Source organism: Garra rufa, chromosome 1 (assembly GCF_049309525.1).
Source record: "Garra rufa chromosome 1, GarRuf1.0, whole genome shotgun sequence".
NCBI lineage: Eukaryota > Metazoa > Chordata > Actinopteri > Cypriniformes > Cyprinidae > Garra > Garra rufa.
The window spans coordinates 75,072,005-75,094,912 of NC_133361.1; the positions used below are offsets into that span (position 1 = coordinate 75,072,005).

General features: G+C 37.2%; 1 protein-coding gene and 1 long non-coding RNA gene across 2 annotated transcripts in view; one reads left to right on the forward strand and one right to left on the reverse strand.

The window, feature by feature from the left end:
• LOC141339345 (uncharacterized) overlaps positions 1-22,908 on the forward strand; it is a 299,598-nt gene that overhangs the window by 234,452 nt on the left and 42,238 nt on the right. The window lies entirely within an intron of this gene.
• LOC141342660 (GTPase IMAP family member 8-like) lies at positions 12,535-20,185 on the reverse strand. The gene is made up of 4 exons (XM_073847160.1): positions 19,591-20,185; positions 17,386-18,186; positions 16,532-16,798; positions 12,535-12,605 (listed from the first exon to the last, which is right to left on the reverse strand). Exons 1-4 carry the CDS (start codon positions 20,183-20,185, stop codon positions 12,535-12,537), a joined length of 1,734 nt encoding a protein of 577 aa, XP_073703261.1.

A 22,908-nucleotide genomic window follows, 5' to 3' on the forward strand; every position in this document is an offset into this window, starting at 1 on the left:
TAAACCAGCAAAGGGCCAGCATAAACCAGCAAAGGGCCAGCATAAACCAGCAAAGGACCAGCATAAACCAGCAAAGGACCAGCATAAACCAGCAAAGGACCAACATAAACCAGCAAAGGACCAGCATAAACCAGCAAAGGACCAACATAAACCAGCAAAGGACCAACATGAACCAGCATAACCAGCATAAACATGAACCAGCATAAACCAGCAAAGGGCCAGCATAAACCAGCAAAGGGCCAGCATAAACCAGCAAAGGACCAGCATAAACCAGCAAAGGGCCAGCATAAACCAGCAAAGGACCAGCATAAACCAGCAAAGGGCCAGCATAAACCAGCAAAGGGCCAGCTAAAACCAGCAAATGACCAGCATAAACCAGCAAAGGGCCAGCATAAACCAGCAAAGGGCCAGCTAAAACCAGCAAAGGACCAGCATAAACCAGCAAAGGGCCAGCATAAACCAGCAAAGGACCAGCATAAACCAGCAAAGGGCCAGCATAAACCAGCAAAGGGCCAGCTAAAACCAGCAAATGACCAGCATAAACCAGCAAAGGGCCAGCATAAACCAGCAAAGGGCCAGCTAAAACCAGCAAAGGACCAGCATAAACCAGCAAAGGACCAACATAAACCAGCAAAGGGCCAGCATAAAAACCAGCAAAGGACCAGCATAAACCAGCAAAGGGCCAGCTAAAACCAGCAAAGGACCAGTATAAACCAGCTAAAGCCAGCATCCCAGCACAAACATACCTAACCAGCATATGCTGTTTTTTTTAACAGGGAAGTCATTCCTTTTAAATCATAATCAAGTCTCGAGTCAAATCCCAAGTACTCAAAGAGTTCAAGTTAATGAGATAAGTCACTAATTAAAGGATGATTGTGTATTAGTGATGAACACCTGCTGTAATTGAGAACTACACACATATGTTTTTAAAATTGAAACAGTACAGTGGCATTTGTTTGATAGATGCGTCCAACTACACAGGAATAGCGTGATTTATTCGCGCAAGTCGCGTCTGGTGTGAACGCACCTTAAAACGATTCTTAGAAGTATTTTAAGAATACGGGCCCAGAATTAACTAACAAAGTCAAAACTACAATAGTCTGTTTACAGACAAAACTGACCTGCACTCAAAGTCCTGAACAGGACAGTTTTGCCTCTCTGCACCACCTGGGCACTTTCACTCCATTCTCGAGTCTTGCATCCTTTTGGTGGAAGCACTGAGCATGCACAAGGCAAATCGCAATTCGATTCAAACAAGACAAATCAATTCATGACTTTATTTAAGTTTTATTATTGAATAGCGAATTTGGAAATAATTACTTCAGTGCATTTGGCAGACGAGGACAACAACAAAGAACCGTAGGGCAGCAGGCCAAATTGGCTCCCAGGCCACCGGGAATTCTCCCATTGCTCCCTATGGCCAGTCTGCCCCTGTGTGTGTGCAACAACTAGAAGAATAAGATCTAGAGAGGAAGTGTTCATAATTTCACACTATCTTTTACAAAAATCTGGATCCTCCCCTCCAATTGTTTGAGAGCCCTGAATCCTAGGACCGCTGGGAACCTACATATAAGACTTTGAATTACTTTCAAATGTAGTATGTCCTTGTAAATGTTGTTTGCTATTCTTTACCTCTAGGGTCCTTGTAGGTCATTTCAGCATCTGGACCAATCAGACACGGTTATTTGTTACATTAATCGGTAAAACCAACAAGCCAACTATATGTGACCCTGGGGCACAAAACCAGTCTTAAGTAGCAATAGCCAAAAATACATTGTATGAGTCAAAATTATCCATTCTTCTTTTATGCCAAAAATCATTAGGATATTAAGATCATGTTCCATGAAGATATTTTGTAAATTTTCTACCATAAATATATTAAAACTTGATTTTTGATTAGTAATATGCATTGCCTTGAGAACTTCACTTGGACAACTTTAAGGCGATTTTCTTAATATTTAGATTTTTCTCTACCCTCAGATTGGAGGTTTTCAAATAGTTGTATTTCAGACAAACATATATACAATAAATCAATGGAAAGCTTATTTACTCAACTTTCAGAGGACGTAAGAATCTCAATTTTGACAAATGTACACTTCAGACTGGTTTTGTGCTCCAGGGTCACATATGTGCGAATTCTGGAAACAACCCCACAAAGCGACCAACATCCCAAAAGGGCTCGGTTGCCAGGAACTTATCATTACGGAAATGTCCACGATCAGACACGTCTCTCTCTTCACTTTGAATCCCCATCTCTAAATTGTGGCCCGCAGTTACTCAGAACTGCTTACTCAGGAGAGTGCTCACTACTGGTGGCTGAGATAAAGACAGTGACTTGCAAAAGTATTCATACCCCTTCATTTTTGTCACATTTTGTTTTGTTGCAGCATTTTGTTAAACTGCTTTGAATTAGTTTTTCCCCACATCAATTTACACTCCATACACCATAATAATGACAAAGCACAAACCAGATTTGCAAATGTTACAAATGTATTAAAAATAAGTAGGTTGCATAAGTATTCACCCCTTAACTACATCCATAGTTGAAGCAGCTTTACAGCCTCAAGTGTTTTTGGGTCTGATGTGAGCTTTGCACATCTGCATTTGTCAATTATCTGCCATTCTTTGCCTCACCTTTTCAGCTCTCAAGCTCTGTCAGCTTGGATGACATTTTCTAGAGTCCTAGTTGTTCCAGTCGTCTTCCATTATGGAGAATGCTTCTGTCAATCTTCAACGCAGCAGATTTGTTTCTGAACTCTTCTCTAGATCATCGCCTTAACGCAAGTCTGTCACTGAGCTCTACAGGCAGTTATCCTGGTTTTTGCTCTGAGATGCATTTTCAGCTGTTAGACCTTTTCTGAGAGGTGTGTCTTTCTAAATCAGACTCATTCAAATAAATTTGCCACAGTTTAACTCCACTCCAAGTGTAGGAACATCTAGAAGCAATATGAATGCTCCTGAGAGTCCCAGAAAATGGTATGAATACTTATGCAACAGAATCTTTTTTATTTCTAATAAAGTTGTTATAAACCTGTTTTGTGTTTTGTCATTATGGAGTATGAGATGTAGACTGATGTGGGGAAAAGCTAATTTAAAGCAGTTGAACATACTGCTGCATCAAAAATGAAGGGGTATGAATACTTTTGCACAGCACTGTAATTGCAATTAATCATAATTAATTGTAAGTATTCATGTGTATTTCCTGTTTGAGCTAAATCATCTTGATAATGATAATTCTGATATATGGCAGAGATTTATGACCCAGAAGAGTTGAAACTTTGATCACTTTTATCTAACAAAGTAGCTACTATTCACATCTGTGATATTAATTGTTTTTTGGTAACTTATTAAATATTGCCAGCTAAAAAGTAACTAGTACTTTTGGGCGATTTTTTACATAATTATTGTTTTAACACAAGTACTTTTACTTGTAATTGAATATTATTTCAGTATTTGTACTTAAGTACAATTTTTTAGTACTCTTTCCACCTCTGGTTATTATTCATGTCCCTTCCCAAAAAGAAAAAGAGATGTTGTTCTTGTGAATGTTGTTGGCTATTCTTTACCCCTAGGGTCCTTGTGAGTCATTTTGAAAGTGATAGTAAAAATGTAACGGTATAAAAGCTTTGCAGCAGTAGCTTTCTGTTCAGTACAGGAGCTGAAGCTGAAGGAATCAACCTCCTGAACCTCCAGGAAACATCAGAATCCCCTCAGACTATCTTCAGGCCTTGAAAATAAAAACAGGTAAGCGAGCAATTTTACAGAACTTGGTGTAAAGTGTATTCAATTCACTAATTTTACAAGTAATGTGTACATTTATTTTGTTTAGGTATTATGTGCGCACTGATCGCTGTAACATATATGTCTGCTTGAACACAGTTTAGTATATTCTCATAGTTGTCAGAAAATCCTCAGCAAGTGTTTTATAACGGATGGTCCTTGGCGATGCATGTTTTGGAGAGGTTTGTGAGAATCTTTGGTGATTATGTACATATGGGCATTAGAGAACTGGCACTTTCCACTGGCACGTAATGAGCGTTTTCAATTCATTCATATGGGTCAGGGTATATTTTGGCAAAATGTTTGCCAATGATGTTTTGCAATCAGCAAAGCATTGATGAATGCATCCAGATGAAGTCTGCATGTATGTTCTTATTATACATTAAGAATGCCCTTATAATGCAGGCTTCATCTGGTGTTATAATGCATTGTACTCATCAAAGTCATAAGCACAAATAGGTGAGTGTTCTAACGCATTGTAAGTGTTTTTTTATTTTTTATTATTAATTAGATGATACAACAAATCATAATGGTGTTTACCAGGCATTATGTGTGCACTATAATACATTAATAATACCCGTATGAAGGATTATAAATGCAGACTTCATCTGGTGTTATAATGCGTTGTACTCAAAGTTATAAGCACAAAAAGGTAAGTATTATAATGCATCATAACTGTTATTATGATTGTTAACAAAATTCTATAACATATTACAATGGTGTTTATAAGGTATTATGCATGCATTAAGAATGTCCTTATAATGCATTATAAATACAGGCTTCATAGAAAGTGATACCAAGATAAAACTTATACAAACTCAAGAGTCAAGAGTCCGACTAAAGCAAACACTGACCTCCATCGTAAATAACATCAAAATTAAATATCTAAACCTGTTAATTCTCAATAAGACATTTTATATGAAGGAAATCTGGTTAATCTGCTCAGTAGCATCTGAAGTTGGTTGTGTTGTTTGTGGAGTTGTTTAATAATCCTCTGCTGAGATATTGACATTTGTAAAATGAACTTTTTGTCTGGATTGAAAGGGTTTCTGTCGAGTTGTGCTGGTTTTATGGTTTTTATTTGGTAGCCATTGCTGCCTAATTTAACCTTTTTCTTACCATAATTTTTTTACAGTGCATACAAAAATGGCCAAAAAAGAAAATATTTTAACAAACAAATTTGTATATATTTGAAATGTATTTTTATTTTCTGTATGGGATTGCAGTACTGGTGTCATATTCTTATTATTTGTGATATATTTATCACAATACTGTAGCGTGCCAGTGTTGGTGAATTGCCTAAGTAATTGTTTCTCTCTTTATTTCAAGACCCTAATATAAAGAAAAATGTCTTGGAGTGATCTCTTCTGCCCTGACAATTCCGAAAGAAGGGAACGTCTTATCCGCAAAAATCAAGAGCTTCAAGAATTAATGAAAAACAACTTCCGAGCCACCAACCAACTCATTGATGTTATTAAGAAACACTTAGGTGTGTCCTTCAGTAAGATCACCCTGAACGAGAAAGCTACCGTGAAGGAGAACTGCGACATATTCATTGCACGCGTACGTGAGATCCAGGCAGAAGTGGAGAAGATTGACCAGCAGTTGAAGCAGAAGCTGGAACCGACGCTGTATGAGAAACTGAAGAACAAGTCTCTGTCTGAATGTGACTTTCAACCAGTTTTAAAAGTTGTTTGTACACTTTATCATTTAGCAGCCATTTCTGCTGCTGTTGTTTTAGTTGGTTGGCTAATTTCAAATTTAACCACGATGACAAGCATTACAGCAACATTTGGTTTAATAGGGATAGGGGTTATGGGCTGTGTTGTGTTTGGGGTGTTATGCATGGGGATTGGTCTGATTATTGGGCACCTTGTAGGAATTATGGAGCGTGATCGTCTTGAGAAGGCTTTGGAAGAGTATGACAAGGTTTTGGAAGAATTCAGGCCAGCATCTGAAAAATATCAGGACAGCATAACCGAAGTCAGGATAAGAATCACGATGTAGCAATAACTACACAATCCTATCAGAGTTGTCATTAACAAGTGATTGGTGTCTTTTCTTATTCTCTGACAGTTTTGTGTTGTTTTTAGATATTTGTGAATATTAAGACAAAAAGAGCTAGATGTATAATGGGGAAAATGTTGATTCAAACGTTTAAAAAATGTCATAAGCAAAATATATAATTTTCCCACTTATTTCACAGATGATGTATAGATGGATGTATTTCTTTCATGCATGTCACATTTTAGGTGTTCAGATATTAGGCATGCATTCAGATCTTTTAGGTGTTTGTTAAATGGCACGTCTACACCCGTGTTCTGTAGCCTCTCTCAAATAATTAAATAAACTGTTTAAAACATTAAACGATTCCTTGTTTTTTTTTAATAACAGAACTTTTTCATTGCAAAAGTTCAAAAAGCAATGGTTAACCACAATTTTAATCAGGATGCATTTTAAAGCAGTGTGTTATGTGTATATGTGTTGTTAAAGGCAAGTGCTTTTCTCTTGACCAACAGAAGGCATCAGAATGCAGCGTGTCACCAATTTGCTGTCTGTGCTCTTCGGCGAGAAGGATGAGCTCAAGAAAGAAGAGCTGATAAGGTCCACCCAGACCCTCCACCACTATGTGCACAAGTACTTCAGCATAACCAACAGACTGTTAGAGATACTCAACACTCACCTGAATCAAAGCCCTTCTGATGCACTTAAACCAAATGAAAGTGAAAGCATCGAGAAAAACTGTGCCAGAGTGAGAAATGTTATGCAAGCGATCCTGGCTCTTTCTGAGAGTGAGAACAAACACGTCCAAAAGGAAAAACCCGATCTGTATAGCCTGATAACAACAGCTGGAATGTCACTGGAAGACAAGGCTAAAGAGATTGCGGATCTGAATCAGAAGACCATGGGAACCCTGGGGGAAATGTTCGGTCCTGTAGTCGTGGTTCAACTGGCAAACAGTGATCTGATGAATGCAATGCCTCCAGTGGTTAATTCTGAATCCCAGCCCATTCTGTTGCTTACCCTCGGAGATCTAGTTCAGAGCAGCGCAAGAATCTTTGAGCTTATGTCTAAACCAAACCAGAGGATGGATGAAGCTGTACAGTTAGTGGACGATGCCTTGACTGCTCTGACAACACCCTGCGACTCCTACAATGACATTCTGTGTCAAGTGGAAGCCTACGTCACCATCTTATCTGAAAACATGTAACGCTAACTTATAAAGATTGTCTCACACTAAGATACCCAGAGAGAATAGTGAAGATTGAGCGTAGTAGTAATCATTGCTGTTTTCCTCCACACCACTGTTATTAATGTTTTATTATTGTAAGGATTTTTATTTTGGTGTTGATTCCTCCTCCTCCTTCTCCGAGGATGATGTGATGTGAAGGGTGAACAGAAATGAGAAAGTGCAGAAGGATATAGGGGTTTTTACTAGTTCTAACTATCTGTTCAATATAAATTACTAGCCATCAATATTTTCAAGTCCATTGCCAGCAACAGGCAGCTAAACTCTACCCCTTACAGTAACAATCATGACAATCAAATTTGGGCATTTACAAATTGACTGAAAAATGCAAATCAAAAACACCTGCCCACTGTGTGTTTCTTCCATAGAATTTGATGCAATCTGATTATTGATACTGACAATCTGAAAATAAAAACATTAAAGTCAGACTATGGCAAACAGAAAAGACAGATAGTGTTGGGTTTTTTTGGGTTATGGTTTTTGGTTATATGGTTTATTATATGTTTTCGGGCACGGTGCAATAAGAGGATGGCCTTTCCTCTCAATAAACATGATTGTTTTCTAGCTACATACACAGCAAAAAGGCCAGAGTTAAATGAACTCTCGAGGACGTTTATTTGAGTGCACTCTCAAGAGTGTAAAGTGTTAAAATCAGAGTTAATGAGATAATTAGTGATTAACAAAGTGATGATTGATCATTATTGAAGACAGCTGATGTTAACAAGCTGATCCACCAAAGGAGAAAATCACCATTTTTTAGCAACCATTATAGTGGTCAGTGTTTGCTTTAGTTGGGCTCTTAAACTTACATTTGTAACATTAGATCTTGTTCGGCTGCTGTAGCAGTGTTATAACAGCCAGACAAACCTGACAGGTGATCATGTTCTCAAGAAATCATTGTGTAGTGCTCTGTATAATAAACCAAGTGTTTCATCACTGTTTTTTGAGTCAATGAATTAATGCATAATTTAATGAAACATAAAAGTAACCATGACCATAGATAACGACACATAGAACAAAGCTTTAAATTTGGGGGTTTAAAAAGTTAGTTTTTCCAAACATACAAATTCAGTTATTATTTATTATGATGATAGGCTTTTATTGCTTGCACGATTTTGTGGCAGACTGCCCAGTCAACACATGAGATCATGAGATGATCATAGTGGTGGTGTTCCATCCATATATATGGCGGGATGGAAGGTCTAAGAAATAAGGCTAATATTTTGTTGAGGGAATTCACTATACAATTGCTCATAGCTACTGAGTTTCCTCAATGTCTGTCTATTTACACTAAGTGACAGCCATCCACCAACATGAGACTGGGCTCATAAGCGGGTTCGATTCTGAGCAGTTTGCTCATTCTTACAAACTAAACCTCAACCAAGAACAACCACAAGGGGGTCTTCTGCAACCTATCCTTACCCTACCTGAATAATCATAGTGTAAAGGTGCTAGATAAAAGGACACACCATAGTAACACTGTGTATAAATGGAACACTCTCCAGCCGTGTTTGAACCAGCAAAAGTATATATATATATATATATATATATATATATATATATATATACACTTTTTTATACTTAAGTATTGAAAGTAAAAGTGTCAGTAAATGCAAACTCATTCCACACAGACTGATATGTTTCAAGTGTTAATTTCTTTTAATTTTGATGATTATAACTGACAACTAATGAAAACCCAAATTCAGAAAATTAGAGTTAATGTAACAATGGCCTTCTGAACATTTTGTAGTAAGTAGCGAATATGCTTCGGGATTAAAGGAACACTCCACTTTTTTTTTTTGGAAATAGGCTCATTCGAGTTCCGGTGTGACGATGTAAGGAATAGGCAGCACATTGGATAGTCTCCCGATTATTTCACGTTATATACACCTTTTTGCAGTGAATTTTATATTATAAGACGGTGTAAGAACGACTAAACAAATATAGAAGAGATTACAATTAACCTGTCCATAATGAGTAACGTTAAACAGAAAAACACAGCATCGCAGTCTAAAAAGGTAGCTAGTAAGCTAGCAAGCATGGTGGCGAAGTCGTCTCAGGAGGGAAACCAAATTGCAGAGGGAATGGTCGACGATTCTTTATCAATGACCCAACTTGTTTCTGAATTACCCAAGCAACGAGAAATCCTAAAGGAGGACATGGCTGCCCTGATACTTAATTCAGTCAAACCTCTGCAAGCGTCGGTGGATGCCTTGCACGACATGGTAAATTCCTTCCAGAGTCGACTAACATCAACAGAAGTCATCGTCAGTGAAAACTTTGAACGGCTGGTGGCGGCAGAATCTACCATAAACTCCCTTAAAGCTCAAAACAGCTTATTAATGGAGCGTTTGGATGATCTGGAAAACAGGTCCCGCCGTTCTAACCTGCGTATATTGAACGTCCCGGAGGGGAGCGAAATTGGCAAGGATCCCACTATATTCGTTTCGGAGATGTTGGCTGAAGCTATGCCTGAGGTATTCACAAGTCCACCACCGCTAGAGAGAGCACATCACTCTCTCGGTACTAAACCTGCGGCCGGTAACCCCGCACGCGCATTCGTGATGTGCTTTCATCGCTATCGTGACCGTGAGCTTGCCTTGCGATGGACCAGACAACACGAGGTGAAGTTCAAGGGGGTTACACTGCGGGTATAGAAGCGTGCTGCGTTTAACCCGGTAAAACAAGCACTGTATAAGGAGGGCATTCGGTTCCGTCTTCTGTACCCCGCGCGCCTCAAAGTTACGTTCAAGGAAGAGAGTTTCATCTTTGAGACTCCGGACGACACAAATGACTTTTACGAGAAACAAGTGCTTGCTCAGAAGGAACGTTCATGCAAACTATGCCTCGATTCTGGGAGTCCTTCAGGTTGTGTCAGTGTTAGTTTGTTCTGCCTGCAGTTTGCTGGTAACTTGGACAGAATATACCTGAGGTACTATTACGCAATATTTTTGTGATTCAAGTAATGTATTATTTTGCTCCTGTCTAATGCCAAAGGTTTTAAGATTATGTTACAACAGTACGTGTACTTTGAACTGAATAACGTTAAGCGGTTCGAATATCTTTTACTCATTTCAGTTATACTTTCTAAGTTAATTGTTATACATGTATATTCTCTAATTCGGGTGACATCCACAGGAGAATGAATCGTTAATAGAGTTAATATGAGGAGTAAGTCAATATACTGGGACCATTGTGTTAAAAGGGATGCAGCCTTCTATTAAGGGGAAGGATTGGAGGGGGGAGGGCGTTAGGTTTTGTAGTTTTTCTGTTGTTTATTGTTGGGTTGACATTTTTGATGTGTTATTTTGCCTTGCATATTGGGTGCATATTGGAGGTTTTGGGTTAGACTTTACAGTTGCATTTAGTAAGTGTTACTATACTGATGGGGAAAATAATGTTTAATTTTTCTTTTACCTATAGTTAATAGATATGGTATTTACAAAAATCATTTCATGGAATATTTCAGGTTGTAACCACGTAATTAAACGTAAGAAAATTCTTACATATCTCAAGCAAAACAAATCTGATATAGCTATGCTGCAGGAAACCCACCTTAGCGCTGAGGAATCTGAGAAATTTAAACGGGGATGGATTGATCAGGTTTACTCAAGTACATTTAATACAAGGAGTAGAGGTGTCGCTACTTTGATCAGGAAAGGCTTAGACTTTAAAGTCCATAAAACATATAATGACCAGGAAGGCAGATGGATAGCTCTGGATTCAAACTTAGATGGACAGAAGTGTACTATTATGAATATCTACGCCCCTAATGTGAAGTCTTCAGATTTCTTTAATGAAATCTGCAATATTATTAGGAATATTGGCAATTCTAACATAATACTAGGTGGAGATTTCAATCAAGTTCAAAATGTAGATCTTGATAAGTCCAGTAACAAACAGACCACTTCATTATTGCACTCAGCAATAGACACTATGATGGATGAATGTGGCCTGATAGATATATGGCGTACACTGCATCCCCTAGAGAAAGATTTCACATTTTTCTCAAATCCTCATCAGTCATACTCTAGGATTGACTATATTTTAATTTCAAAACAACTGGTGAGTTAGGTTCAGTCAGCGTCAATCGGTAATATTGTTCTCTCAGATCATGCTCCAGTGGATGTAGTCATTACGACTGCAAACAATAGGAAAAATACTAGATGGCGCTTTAACAATTCATTATTGCAAAATGAGACTTCATGTTCCTTCATACAAACAGCAATGGATGATTATTGGTTATATAATGAGGGTTCTGTCTCGGATCCTGGTATAACATGGGATGCTTTTAAGGCTTTTTTGAGGGGTAGGCTTATTCAACACTGTTCGCTACGCAAACGTATGGAATCTGAAAAATTTACTAAACTGGAAGAAACAATTAGGTCCTTGTATTAATAAGGTTTTTACAAATTTCTATCAAGAGCTATATACATCACAAGGGGAAGTACCCATTGAAAAATCCCATGTCTGTCTACATTTAGAAAATGATATCACATTATAGGAAATTAAGGATGCCATACGTGATCTCAAACCCAGTCGTGCCCCAGGGGAAGATGGCTTTCCTTCTGACTTTTATAAAAAATTCTCAGAATTTCTGGCACCCAAATTGCTCTTTGTCTTTCAGAATGCATTGATAAATGGTAAACTTCCCGAAAGTATGAAGAAGACAATTTGGCTTTGGATCAATTTTTATTAAATGGGTTAAATTACTATACACTGGTCCCCAAGCATCAGTGTTATGTAATGGTATAGTGTCACCGCGATTCGAATTACATAGGGGCACAAAACAGGGGTGCCCCCTTTCGCCCCTTATTTTTGCATTAGTCTTAGAACCATTAGCTATAGCTTTACGTAGCAATCCAAATATTAAAGGTGTTCTAGCTGGTCAGCAGGAGCATTAAAATATTTCTTTATGCTGACGATATTTTACTTACTTCTAGTAATCCACAAATAACGGTACCCACAATGTGCTCTTTAATTGATGACTTCTCTCAAATATCAGGATATAAAATTAATTGGAGTAAATCAGAAGTAATGCCTCTGTCTAAAAACCATAATAATATGTTAGAAGTGCAATGGCCATTTAAATGTGTTTCATCTGGGTTAGTGTATTTGGGAATCAAACTTGTACCTGGACTGGAGAAAATTATGCAGGTTAACTTTCAACCAGTTATTCAAGAGATCCAAAATTTGTTACAGAATTGGAGCAAACTTACAATGTCTATCTTGGTCCGGATTAATCTTGTTAAAATGATAATTGTTCCCAAAATTTATTATTTGTCATATATGCTCCCCCTTGTGTTACCACTATCACTTCTGAAGGAATACAATAAGAAGGTAGAATCCTTTATTTGGCAAGGAAAGAAACCCCTTTTTAATCGTACCAAATTGTATTCTTCGAAAAGTTCAGGTGGGCTCTCTCTGTCCAGAGTTGACAGGTCATTTTCACTTTCGCAGTGGTCTAAAATCAATTTGGCACCTAACGTAGCCCCTGGGTGGGTTCATATTGAAAAGGAATTGTTGGCCCCTTTTCCAGTAGAGGCTTTCTTGACACAGCTTGCTCGACCAGTACCTGACCAGAATCATATTCTTAGATTAGTTAGAGAAAGTTGGAAATTGTATCATCAAAACTTCAAACAAAACCCGTGGTTGACAACTAGAGCCTCGATCTGGTATAATACTAAATTTAAAATAGATAGGAAGCCTTTCTGCTGGACACAGTGGGCCAATAAAGGGATGTTTCTTAGATAACCTGTATGAAGAAGAACATGTGGTGTCAATTATTCATTTGAAACAAAAGTATAAACTGACAAATAATGAATTTCGGAAATACCTGCAAATAAGACATTGCCTCCTTGCAACCATTAAAAATGGCCCTGACCCACCAACGGATATACAACAAATCTTTACTACAATAAGTCATAAAAAAGTAGGTTGCTCAGCTTTCTATGCCTTAATCCAAGATGTTAATGCACTAATTTAAGTGGACTTAAACTGGCATGGGAACGAGATCTGGGGGAAACAATCAAGGATGAAATCTGGAAGCAGGTTGTATCCAAATGGCATACCTGTGTTCGTGAAATTCAATCCGAACTGATAAACTATAAAATTTTTAACAGGTGTTACTGGACTCCAAGCCGGATGGCTAGACTTAAATTAAGAGACGATGACCTATGCTGGCGATGTAAAACTGATACTGGTACTACTGTATGGTTCATATGCTGTTTGAATGTGATAAGGTTAAGGAACTGTGGGAAAAGATTGTACATTTTGTTAATAACATGTTTAGCCTAACACTACACAAGAACCCTGCTCTCTGTATGTTGGGGATTTTACCAGAAGATGCATACCTCTCCCGCCAACAAAGGCAATGGTGCCGTTTAGCTATGGTGTCTGGATGTAGAGTCATTCTGAGACATTGGAAATCTATTACGCCCTCCTCGTTTAGTGAGTGGCTAGAACTCATGTCCAATATTACTAGCTATGAACGTGTGATATTTAGAGCCTCAGGACGCCTTGATCTTTATATGAAAATTGGGGGCTCTTTCCTTGCATTGATGGAGAAAATCGTATAAAAAGTAAAGTATAATGTCAAATATGGTCTGTCTCCTTAAGATTATATGCAAGTCTAAAATACCATGGTGTGACTAAACCCAAATATGTATTGATTTTTCTTAACGTTATTTATTTTTTTTTTTTGAGGGGTGGGGGGGGGGGATGTGACAATTGTAAAACGTTATTTGCATATGTCATACTGTTATATCTCTGACTGTTATTGTTAAGTATTGTATTAAGTCAGTCTTGTTACTGTCAATTGTTCAAATTAGTTTGGACTTTTATTGTGTTCAAAAAAGCTAAAAAAAAAAAAAAAAAAAAAAAAAAAAAGGAAATAGGATCATTCTCCAACTCCCCACGAGTTAATAAGTTGAGTTTTACCATTTTGAAATCCATTCAGCCGTTCTCCTTTTCTGGCGATATCACACAGCGCAGTAATATCACACAGCGCCTGAAATTAGATCCCAGCTAGGTAACTTCCAATATGACCGGCACTAAGTTTGTGTAATTCCGGTTGTTGCAGCTGTCAGAGTTGCAGCTGGTAAATTGTTAGTGATTGTAAGTCGAAGACTTACCCTACTACCATGTTTCATAGAATTCCCACGAAAAAAAAAGCAATTCCGACTAATGAATCAATGGCTGGCTGCTCTGAACATAGATCTCAAAACATCGTTAGAAACGATCAAGAAATGGCGTGTTTGCTCCAAGCATTTTGAACCAGATGACTATTTGGATAGTTTTACCGGTACTACAGCACGGCGTCTAAAGGACACGGCGATCCCAGCAATCTTCAGAGTACAGACAGGACAACGAGGAGCATCGCCCATGGCTGTAAGTGTAACATGACTAATTGCTGTTGTTGGCTAACGTTACCTGTGAAATGCAATCCCTGACGACTAAGGTATAAATGTGACATTCAAGGTCATAGCAGAGAATGTACACCATTGAAATGTTTCAAAAGTCATGGGTTGTTTAAGAAAGAGCTACTATTGAGGTGTGGCAGATCACATGTCTAAGTTGAGTGGTGCTTGGGACCATTGCATTATGGGGCAAACTAACTTGGTGGCAGAGAGATGCTAATGATTCAGAGCCTGAGAAAGAGTTGATTAAATCTGCATGGTCTAAGAGGGCGCACACGGTAATTCATGTTAAGTTTGTTACTTTTGCATTTAAGATTTTATGTGTATAGACTGATGTTAGTTGATTCGGATTTATCGCACATGTTCATATGCATACCAGCGGACATTTAAACTAGAGACTGTGAAAAGGACTAGTAGAAATGCATATTGTGAATAATATATGTTTTATTTCTTGTGGTTTTCACGGTGTCTGCTGAAAAGAGAGAGTGAAACAACTTAACACCAAAGTGAGGCTATCTTTTATTTAGACCAATGCAGCTGTGACCTATTTATTACTTTTCTTTCTTTCTTTGAAACCAATGCAACTAGAAAAAGATGACTTCCAAAGTGGAGGAAATGGGTAAAAATCTATTAGGCTAAGAACTGTCCCACCTCAATTTTTTTCTTTTCTTCTTCTGTTGTTATGACGCATATTAGCAACATATTAGTGCACTGCTGCCTCTCACTGGTGTATTAATGTCGCTGGTTCCTTTGTGGTTACTTACTGTTTTGAGTGACACTTACTTCAAAACAGTAAGTAAATTGTTTCATATGCCATGAAATTAGCTGTAACTTAATAAAACCTAGTAAGCATAACAACTAAGTAAAAGTAACTAATTATATCTAAGTAAGGTAAACTGTTGGATATGTAAACAAGTTGTGCAATTACTTGGATTTGATGCCTCATTGTTAGTTTCTAAATGTACATTTTATAGTCGTACTAAAGCTTATTTTTACTTTATTACTAAAAAACATCAATTACAGTATTAAAATATTGCCTTGTTTTACTGAATCAGAATTTCAAGGGTAATAATGATATTGTTTGGTAAGTGAGATCTCTGATTTTAGTCCTTGAAAACCAAAAAAGACGTGCTTGAAAAGTCTGTGAAAGTCCTGGAATTTAATTTTGCATTTCTGCACTAACCCTGTTCTGAACAAGGAATTCAAGATGTCCTGGTGCTATCATGAACATTGCCCATGTCCTTCTGTCCGCTCACCACCGGAGGTCGCCAGCTCATATTGATTTGATTTGATAGTCATTTTATTTCAAATATGCAAGAAACATGTCAACAAGACAGCAAAAAAACAACAATCTTCCTATATATATTCTTTTCCTTTCTTTTTTTTCTTAGCATATTTGAAAAGGGTTGGGAAGAAGTTTACACTTTTTTAATCCCACCCCCTCTCAGTAAATCATACTGTTAAAGGAAAACAAGTAGTTAGTATTTACTTGAGCTGAAGTATATACATACATATACTGAATACAAACATATACACCCACATACACACAAACATATACACAGATATATACATATACCTGCACATAAATACACACACATATACATACACATCTTTATATATGCAAATATACATACACATATACACAGTAAAGTCCCCAGTGTTAAATCAACACTGCTCAGAGTACATATGGTCCCACTCCAGATAGTGTTAAAGTAACATTGAAGCAGTGTTTAAGCTAACGAGATAATTAGGTGATTAACAAAGTGATGATTGATCATTATTGAAGACACCTGATGTTAATAAGCAGAATCACCAAAGGAGAAAAACAACATTTTTAAGCAACCATTATAGTGGTCAATGTTTTCATTAGTTAGACTCTTGATTAGATCTTTAATATTAAGTAGCCCAAATCGGCCGATCAATCAGAGCATCACTAAATCTTACCTCTGAATGAGTCATGTTTTCGGTTATAGTTAATGATCTTCTTCCAAGTCCTGCAAGTGTAAGCTGTAATTCTGTCTCTCCTTTCAGTGTTTTTCATATTGTGTATTATTGCACACACACACACACACACATCTCAAACCTAGCCATTTCCTGCTGCACTGACTGCCCATTTGACTTGGACCTTCTTTCTTGTACTGACTGTTTCCACTGACACTGGACTGATTCCCCATTTTCTGTTGTCCAACACTTAAGGTAATGCCTGGGAACGTGATGACGTATTTTTGATAGTCATTTCGCACACCGTCCTTCGTGGTCGTAATTTGCATGTCGTACGTGTAACACAGGTGTTGTGAAAACAAGCGTTGTGTCTGTGAGCTGTCATAGTCGTACATTTTGGAGTTGTATTCTAAAACAAACACAGAAAATCTTGTATCAGTAAAATGTTGTGGCCGTAATTTTGGAATCCGACTCTGACAAAAAAACATAATTACATACAATAGTTTTAAATTACGCACGAGTAAATTAAAATTACACACAAATGCTTTGAATTATGTACGATTATTTTTAACAGTGATTTTATTCCATATAAGCCTGCCTCTCATCTCTTTGCTCACAGACTCAAGCTGTGTGTAAAACCAGATCATTCTCTACAGAGAAATAAAGACTAGACAAAGACAAAAACCAAAAAGTTTGGTCTTTAATTTCAGTCTTCACAAGTTTATTTCTCTTGTTTGGCTCACGATAATCCACAACAATACATAACCCATCCGAATATCTATATTGAATTAATGTGAAAAAGAAAAAAATTTCCTGATAAGCAAACTGGAAAATGAACATGAACATAGTTTTGCAAGTACTATTTAAAAAAAATGTTTTTGATCCACTGTAAAAATGACATTTTATTATTCTTGTCCTTTTCTCCCCCATTTCCCGCTCCTCCATTGTCTTTTTGCCCCCCCTCTTCATCTAGTTTATTCTCTTCTTTCTTCAGACTCCTGTCTGTATTTCTTTCTAGCTCAGACTTGAGTTCAGCTAACTTTGACTCATATTCCTCCATTATCTTTCTTCTCTCCATCTCAATCTCTTCTTGTCTTTGTTTCTTCTCATGTTCTTCCATTTCACTCGGTCTCTCTTCCTCTTCTCTTTGTTTTCTCTCTTCCTCTTCTTGTGCAAGTCTCAGTGCCTCCTCTAACATCTCAGTGGTGTAGTGTCCTCCTCCATTCTGCTCGATCATTGTGTCAATCTTCTGAAGTAGATCACTGACCTGCTGTCTGTTACTGTAATTCTCATTGTTGAAGACGTGATATCTGCCTCCACACTGTTCAACTAGGTGTCTCAATGTAGAATTCCCTTCTATGTGTTTCTCTATCGACTCTCCCTTTAACAGATCTCCATGCGTGAAGAGGATGATGGAGTATTTCAACACATCTGCTCCAAAAAGTGTTTGAATTTGCTCAGTAATCTGTTGTTCCTGTTCAGTAAACCTCACATTCACAGGAAAAACAATGAGAAAAGCGTGAGGTCCAGGAGTGGATAATACAACACGTCTTGCTATCTCTGGTATTAACTGCTCAAGATCCATCTCTGTGTCAAAGAATCCAGGAGTATCAACTACAGACACATTCCTGCCTTCAACGTTAGCACGGTTCTTTTTGCATTGAGTGGTTACTGACTTCGCACTAAGTTTAGATTTAAATGCATTTTTTCCCAATATAGTGTTTCCAGCTCTACTCTTTCCAACACCAGTTTTACCCAGGAGCACTAATTTTCTGTGCGGGGAGATTTTCTTCAAACCTTTCAGGAATCTCTTTCAGTTTTTTCACCCCTCCTGAAAGAAAAAATGAAAATATTAAATGATATGGACCCAATATCTGTCATTTGCCAGATATATGACACCATCTGTAAACACTTTACATTTCATAAAACATTTTTCCGCTATTGGGCCAAACAGTTTTAAGCTGGGTGAGAAATTGGCTGCATTTGTCCACAACACTGGTTAGGTTAAATGCGGTGAAGTTGGATTTTGTAGCAGTAGTAACGTGCTACAATTAGTCCATTACATTACCTTAGTGAACATTTTTGAAAATATGCACTTACCTTGCAAAAGTATTCATACCCCTTCATTTTTTTCACATTTTGTTTTGTTGCAGCATTCTGTTAAACTGCTTTAAATGAGTTTTTCCCCACATCAATCTACACTCCATACACCATAATAATGACAAAGCACAAAACAGATTTGCAAATTTATTTAATATAAAAGACTGAAATAAGTACATTGCATAAGTATTCATACCCTTAACTGAAGCACTTTTAGAGCCTCAAGTCTTTTTGGGTCTGATGTGAGCATCTTTGCACATCTGCATTTGGCAATTATCTGCCATTCTTTGCCTCACCTTTTCACCTCTCCATCTCTGTCAGCTTGGACATTTTCTAGAGTCCTAGTTGTTCCAGTCGTCTTCCATTATGGAGAATGCTTCTGTCAACCTTCAATGCAGCAGATTTGTTTCTGAACTCTTCTCTAGATCATCGCCTTAACGCAAGTCTGTCACTGAGCTCTACAGGCAGTTATCCTGGTTTTTGCTCTGAGATGCATTTTCAGCTGTTAGAGCTTTTCTGAGAGGTGTGTGTCTTTCTAAATCAGACTCATTCAAATCAATTTGCCACAGTTTAACTCCACTCCAAGGAACATCTAGAAGCAATATGAACGCTCCTGAGATACATTTCCAGTGTCCCAGAAAGGGGTATGAATACTTATGCAACGGGATCTTCTCAGTTTTTTATTTTTAATACATTTTCACAAATGTTAAAAACCCATTTTTTGCTTTGCCATTATGGAGTAGGGAGTGTAGATTGATGTGGGGAAAAAAAAGTAATTTAAAGTAGTTTAACATAAGGCAGCAACATAACAAAATGTGAAAAAAATGAAGGGGTATGAATACTTTTGCAAGGCACTGTATAAGAGTACTTATTAAGAGTATTTATTAACAGTATTTTATATTTCTATAACATTTCATTTTAATGCATTACAAATTACATCCATTTTAAGGTTGTTGCCTCTTTTTACTGGGGCATTCGCAAATTAATGTATGTTTCCAGTCATTTAAAAAAAAAAAAAACATTTAAGTGGATAAAGTGTTTAAGAATCTACAATCTACTGAAATCAAAACTGTAAATATGTTCTACAGTTAATAGACTTACCAATGTTTTTAAACTGTTTATATAGTTTGGAAACTTTTTTCAGCAGCGTTTTTACTTGGCAGGATGCTTTGTTCTTGTTGTTGAACACGTGGTATCTTCCCTCATATTTCTGAATTTGTTTCTGCAAGGTTTTGTTGTCTTTAATGAAATCATCTATTGACATGTTTTCTTCTTCTAATTCGTCCCCTCTGGTGAAGAGAATCCAGGTTTTTTGTATGCGGTTTTGTCCCAGGAGTTTCTCAATTTTCTCCACAGTGTTTTGTTCTTCTGCAGTGAATCTGTCCGCTCTCATGACAAGCAGAAACGCACAGGGTCCCGATTGACATTTCTGAAGAACATTGTGAAATGTCTCCTGAATCTTCTCTTCACGCTTCTGTGTGTCGCAGAATCCAGGTGTGTCATAAACAGTCACGTTATATCCACAAACGGTACCAGATGCCTCAGTGACATCTTGTGTGACAGAGTTGGAGCTTTTCTTTGATATGAAAGCTGGTCGTCCCAGTATTGTGTTGCCTGTTGCACTCTTTCCAGCTCCAGTTTTCCCCAGTAACACTAAATTCAACTTTTCAACATTTTCTTCCAAAATTCTCTCCATTTTCAGCGTGTAGCCTAAAATAAAGTAATAAAAGAAAGATATCTCGATGAAAGGAGGGTGTAAAAGTATTCAATTGCATATGAAGTACTCATTCCTTTTAACTGTCTACATCTTAGTCTATTGGAAATTGGAGAATCTTTTACTAAATGCGTTTTCACAAAGTGTATAACATTAATTGTTTGTAGTTTGCAATACTGTTTTGCTTGGAGTGTATTTGTTACTGATTATTCCTTCTGCCTTACAACAGGACTCACGCTATTGTTATCAAAATTCTCATTTGACCCTTGTAACTCAGACTAAATCTAACATTAAATTAACATGTTACATCATTTTAAATACATACATTTATTTTACTATATCTTTTTCATTCAGAGTAACAAAAAGATAGATTTACTGACAAATCTACTGATTTAATAACAAATTACTGTTTAAAACTCTATCTATCTAAATTATCTAAATGCGGCACAGAAAAAAGCACTGATCTTAAAGATTCCGGAAGTAGCCTATAAGTGACTCATGAAGGCCTCTATAAGAAAAAAGAACGCTAAATACTTACTCTTTGTGTTAAAATGCACCAAACAGTAAACATTCGATGATATTAAATGCTATTACTGGACGAACTAAACAAATAATTGCATTTATACTGCTCCACATCATCAATGAAGTACGAAGACATATTTTAGGAATGTGACGCACTTTATTATACCTTGGGTACTACTATTATATCAGCCGTAAAATCAGTTAACAATCACTTAGTATATTGTGAAAACGAAACGAACCGAAACGAACTAATTCTTTAAACCTACCTTACAGACAATAACGCTGAAAAGCCGAGAAAATGTGTTTTTTGTGAACTGCGCTCGATCTGGGTTCGGACTGTTGCGGAAGCTCTTCAAACTGAAAAACACTTTCGTTTTCAACGACGAAGACAAGGGCAGTGGTTATCGATGAAAACACACTGGCTTCAACATGACGGGACGCAGAAATGGCTGTTTTAAGGAGTAATTTATATCCGTTTGCCCCTATAGAGCTAATAGGAAATATCCATAAACAATACACTGGAAGAGAAATATTAAATTAATTTATTTTGCACTAAAAATTTACACTGAAATTAGTTAAAGTAAGGACCACATTCTAATGGATCTGAATTATATCGCTTTTTCTTTTTCAGTCAGGGTCTAAATGCAGCTGTATAGCTATAACCCTAAAACACTAGAAGTCCAAGAAACACTGAAAACCACAGAAACTCATAACATCATACACACCTAAGAGAAACAATTAACACAAAACCACATAATAAACAAACTACAAAGAAGATTTCAGATTTTCAAATAGTTGTATCTCGGCCAAATATTGTCATATCCTAACAAACCATACATCAATAGAAAGCTTATTTATTGAGCTTTCACATGATGTACACATCTCAGTTTTGTCAAATTTAACATTATGACTGGTTTTGTGGTCCAGGGTCACATATGTAAACTATAATGTTTTTTTTTTAAATAGAAGTATAAAAAAAATGTAAATGTAAATTTTACGTAGCACACTACGCTGAACGTCACCAAAACCTCCATTGACGTACCAGTGCACAGAACAGTTAGCCGTGAACACGCTGATGAATGCAAAGATCATGTAACATGGATAGGTTTTTAGATAGAGGATACAGTGTCTCAGCTGAGAAGGTTAATTCAGAGGAGCCTAGCTTGAAAAAAACAAAATTGCGTAAATTTGACAAATCATACATAAAATATGGTTTTATGTAATACAGTGACGGCAGACCACAGTGCACACTGTGCTTGAAAATTTTATCCGTTGAAGCGCTGAAACCATATAAACTTAACTGACATCTGACAACAATTCATCTGGAGCATACAAATAAAAGTAAGGATTTTTTCCAGAGAAAAAAAGAAGAATATATCAAGCAGAAGGTACGACTGACTAACATCGCTACAATGCCTGAGAAAGCACAGCAAGTAGAGATGGGGAGTCGACTCCAAAAGAGTCGATTCCTCGACTCTCACTAGCCCTAGTGTTGGAATCGACTCCCAGTGTCGAGTGTTTTTTTCAAGTTCAACACAGCAACAGTTCATTATAACGAAAAGATTATAATGAATGTAAAGATACAGAAATTAAAACAAAAAGATAAAGAAATGAGAGGAAAAAATAAGTAATGCCAGGAAAACAAAGAACAATAATGTATAGATAGTTTTTTTTTTCTGTTGGGTCTGTTTTGCGGCTCAATCAATCATGATGTGGTTCAATACAGTCAATTGGTTGTGATTGGCACAAAACACTGCGGTAGGTTTTACGAACCAATCATGTACCAGTCCTCAGGGTGAGAGTGGGACATGCCCATAATTGGCAAGTGGCGGTTGATTGAGTGATACTGTTGAGTGATGACTGTTTTTGAATCCAGTAACGTTAACTTATAATGGCAACCCCGACCTCAACCGTGTGGAAATATTTCAAACAGACCGAAGACAAAACTAAAGTTCGTTGTGACATTTGTAAACGTTGCTTCACATTCAACAGTTCAACGTCGTGCATGTGGAAACACTTGAAAGCGTTTCATCGAACAGAACTCGCAAGTCTTCAACGGCCAAGCACCACTGCCAGTCAAGATGAGACAGATGAGGTAAACGCTGTAACGCTAGTTATATGTTTTCCTGTACAGTCCCAGATAAATATTTAATTAAGATAAAACACGTAATTTAGCTAATGAA

What these genes read in the sequence shown, in the direction of transcription:
- LOC141342660 (XM_073847160.1), bottom strand. Translation starts at nt 20,185, where the DNA reads ATGGAGAGAATTTTGGAAGAAAATGTTGAAAAGTTGAATTTAGTGTTA. An exon ending in AGAAAGAAATACAGACAGGA is followed by an intron (nt 16,799 to 17,385) that starts GTCTGAAGAAAG and finishes TGTTTGTTTTAG; the next exon opens with AATACAACTCCAAAATGTAC. An exon ending in GTGCAGCAGGAAATGGCTAG is followed by an intron (nt 12,606 to 16,531) that starts GTTTGAGATGTG and finishes GATTCTGGTCAG; the next exon opens with GTACTGGTCGAGCAAGCTGT.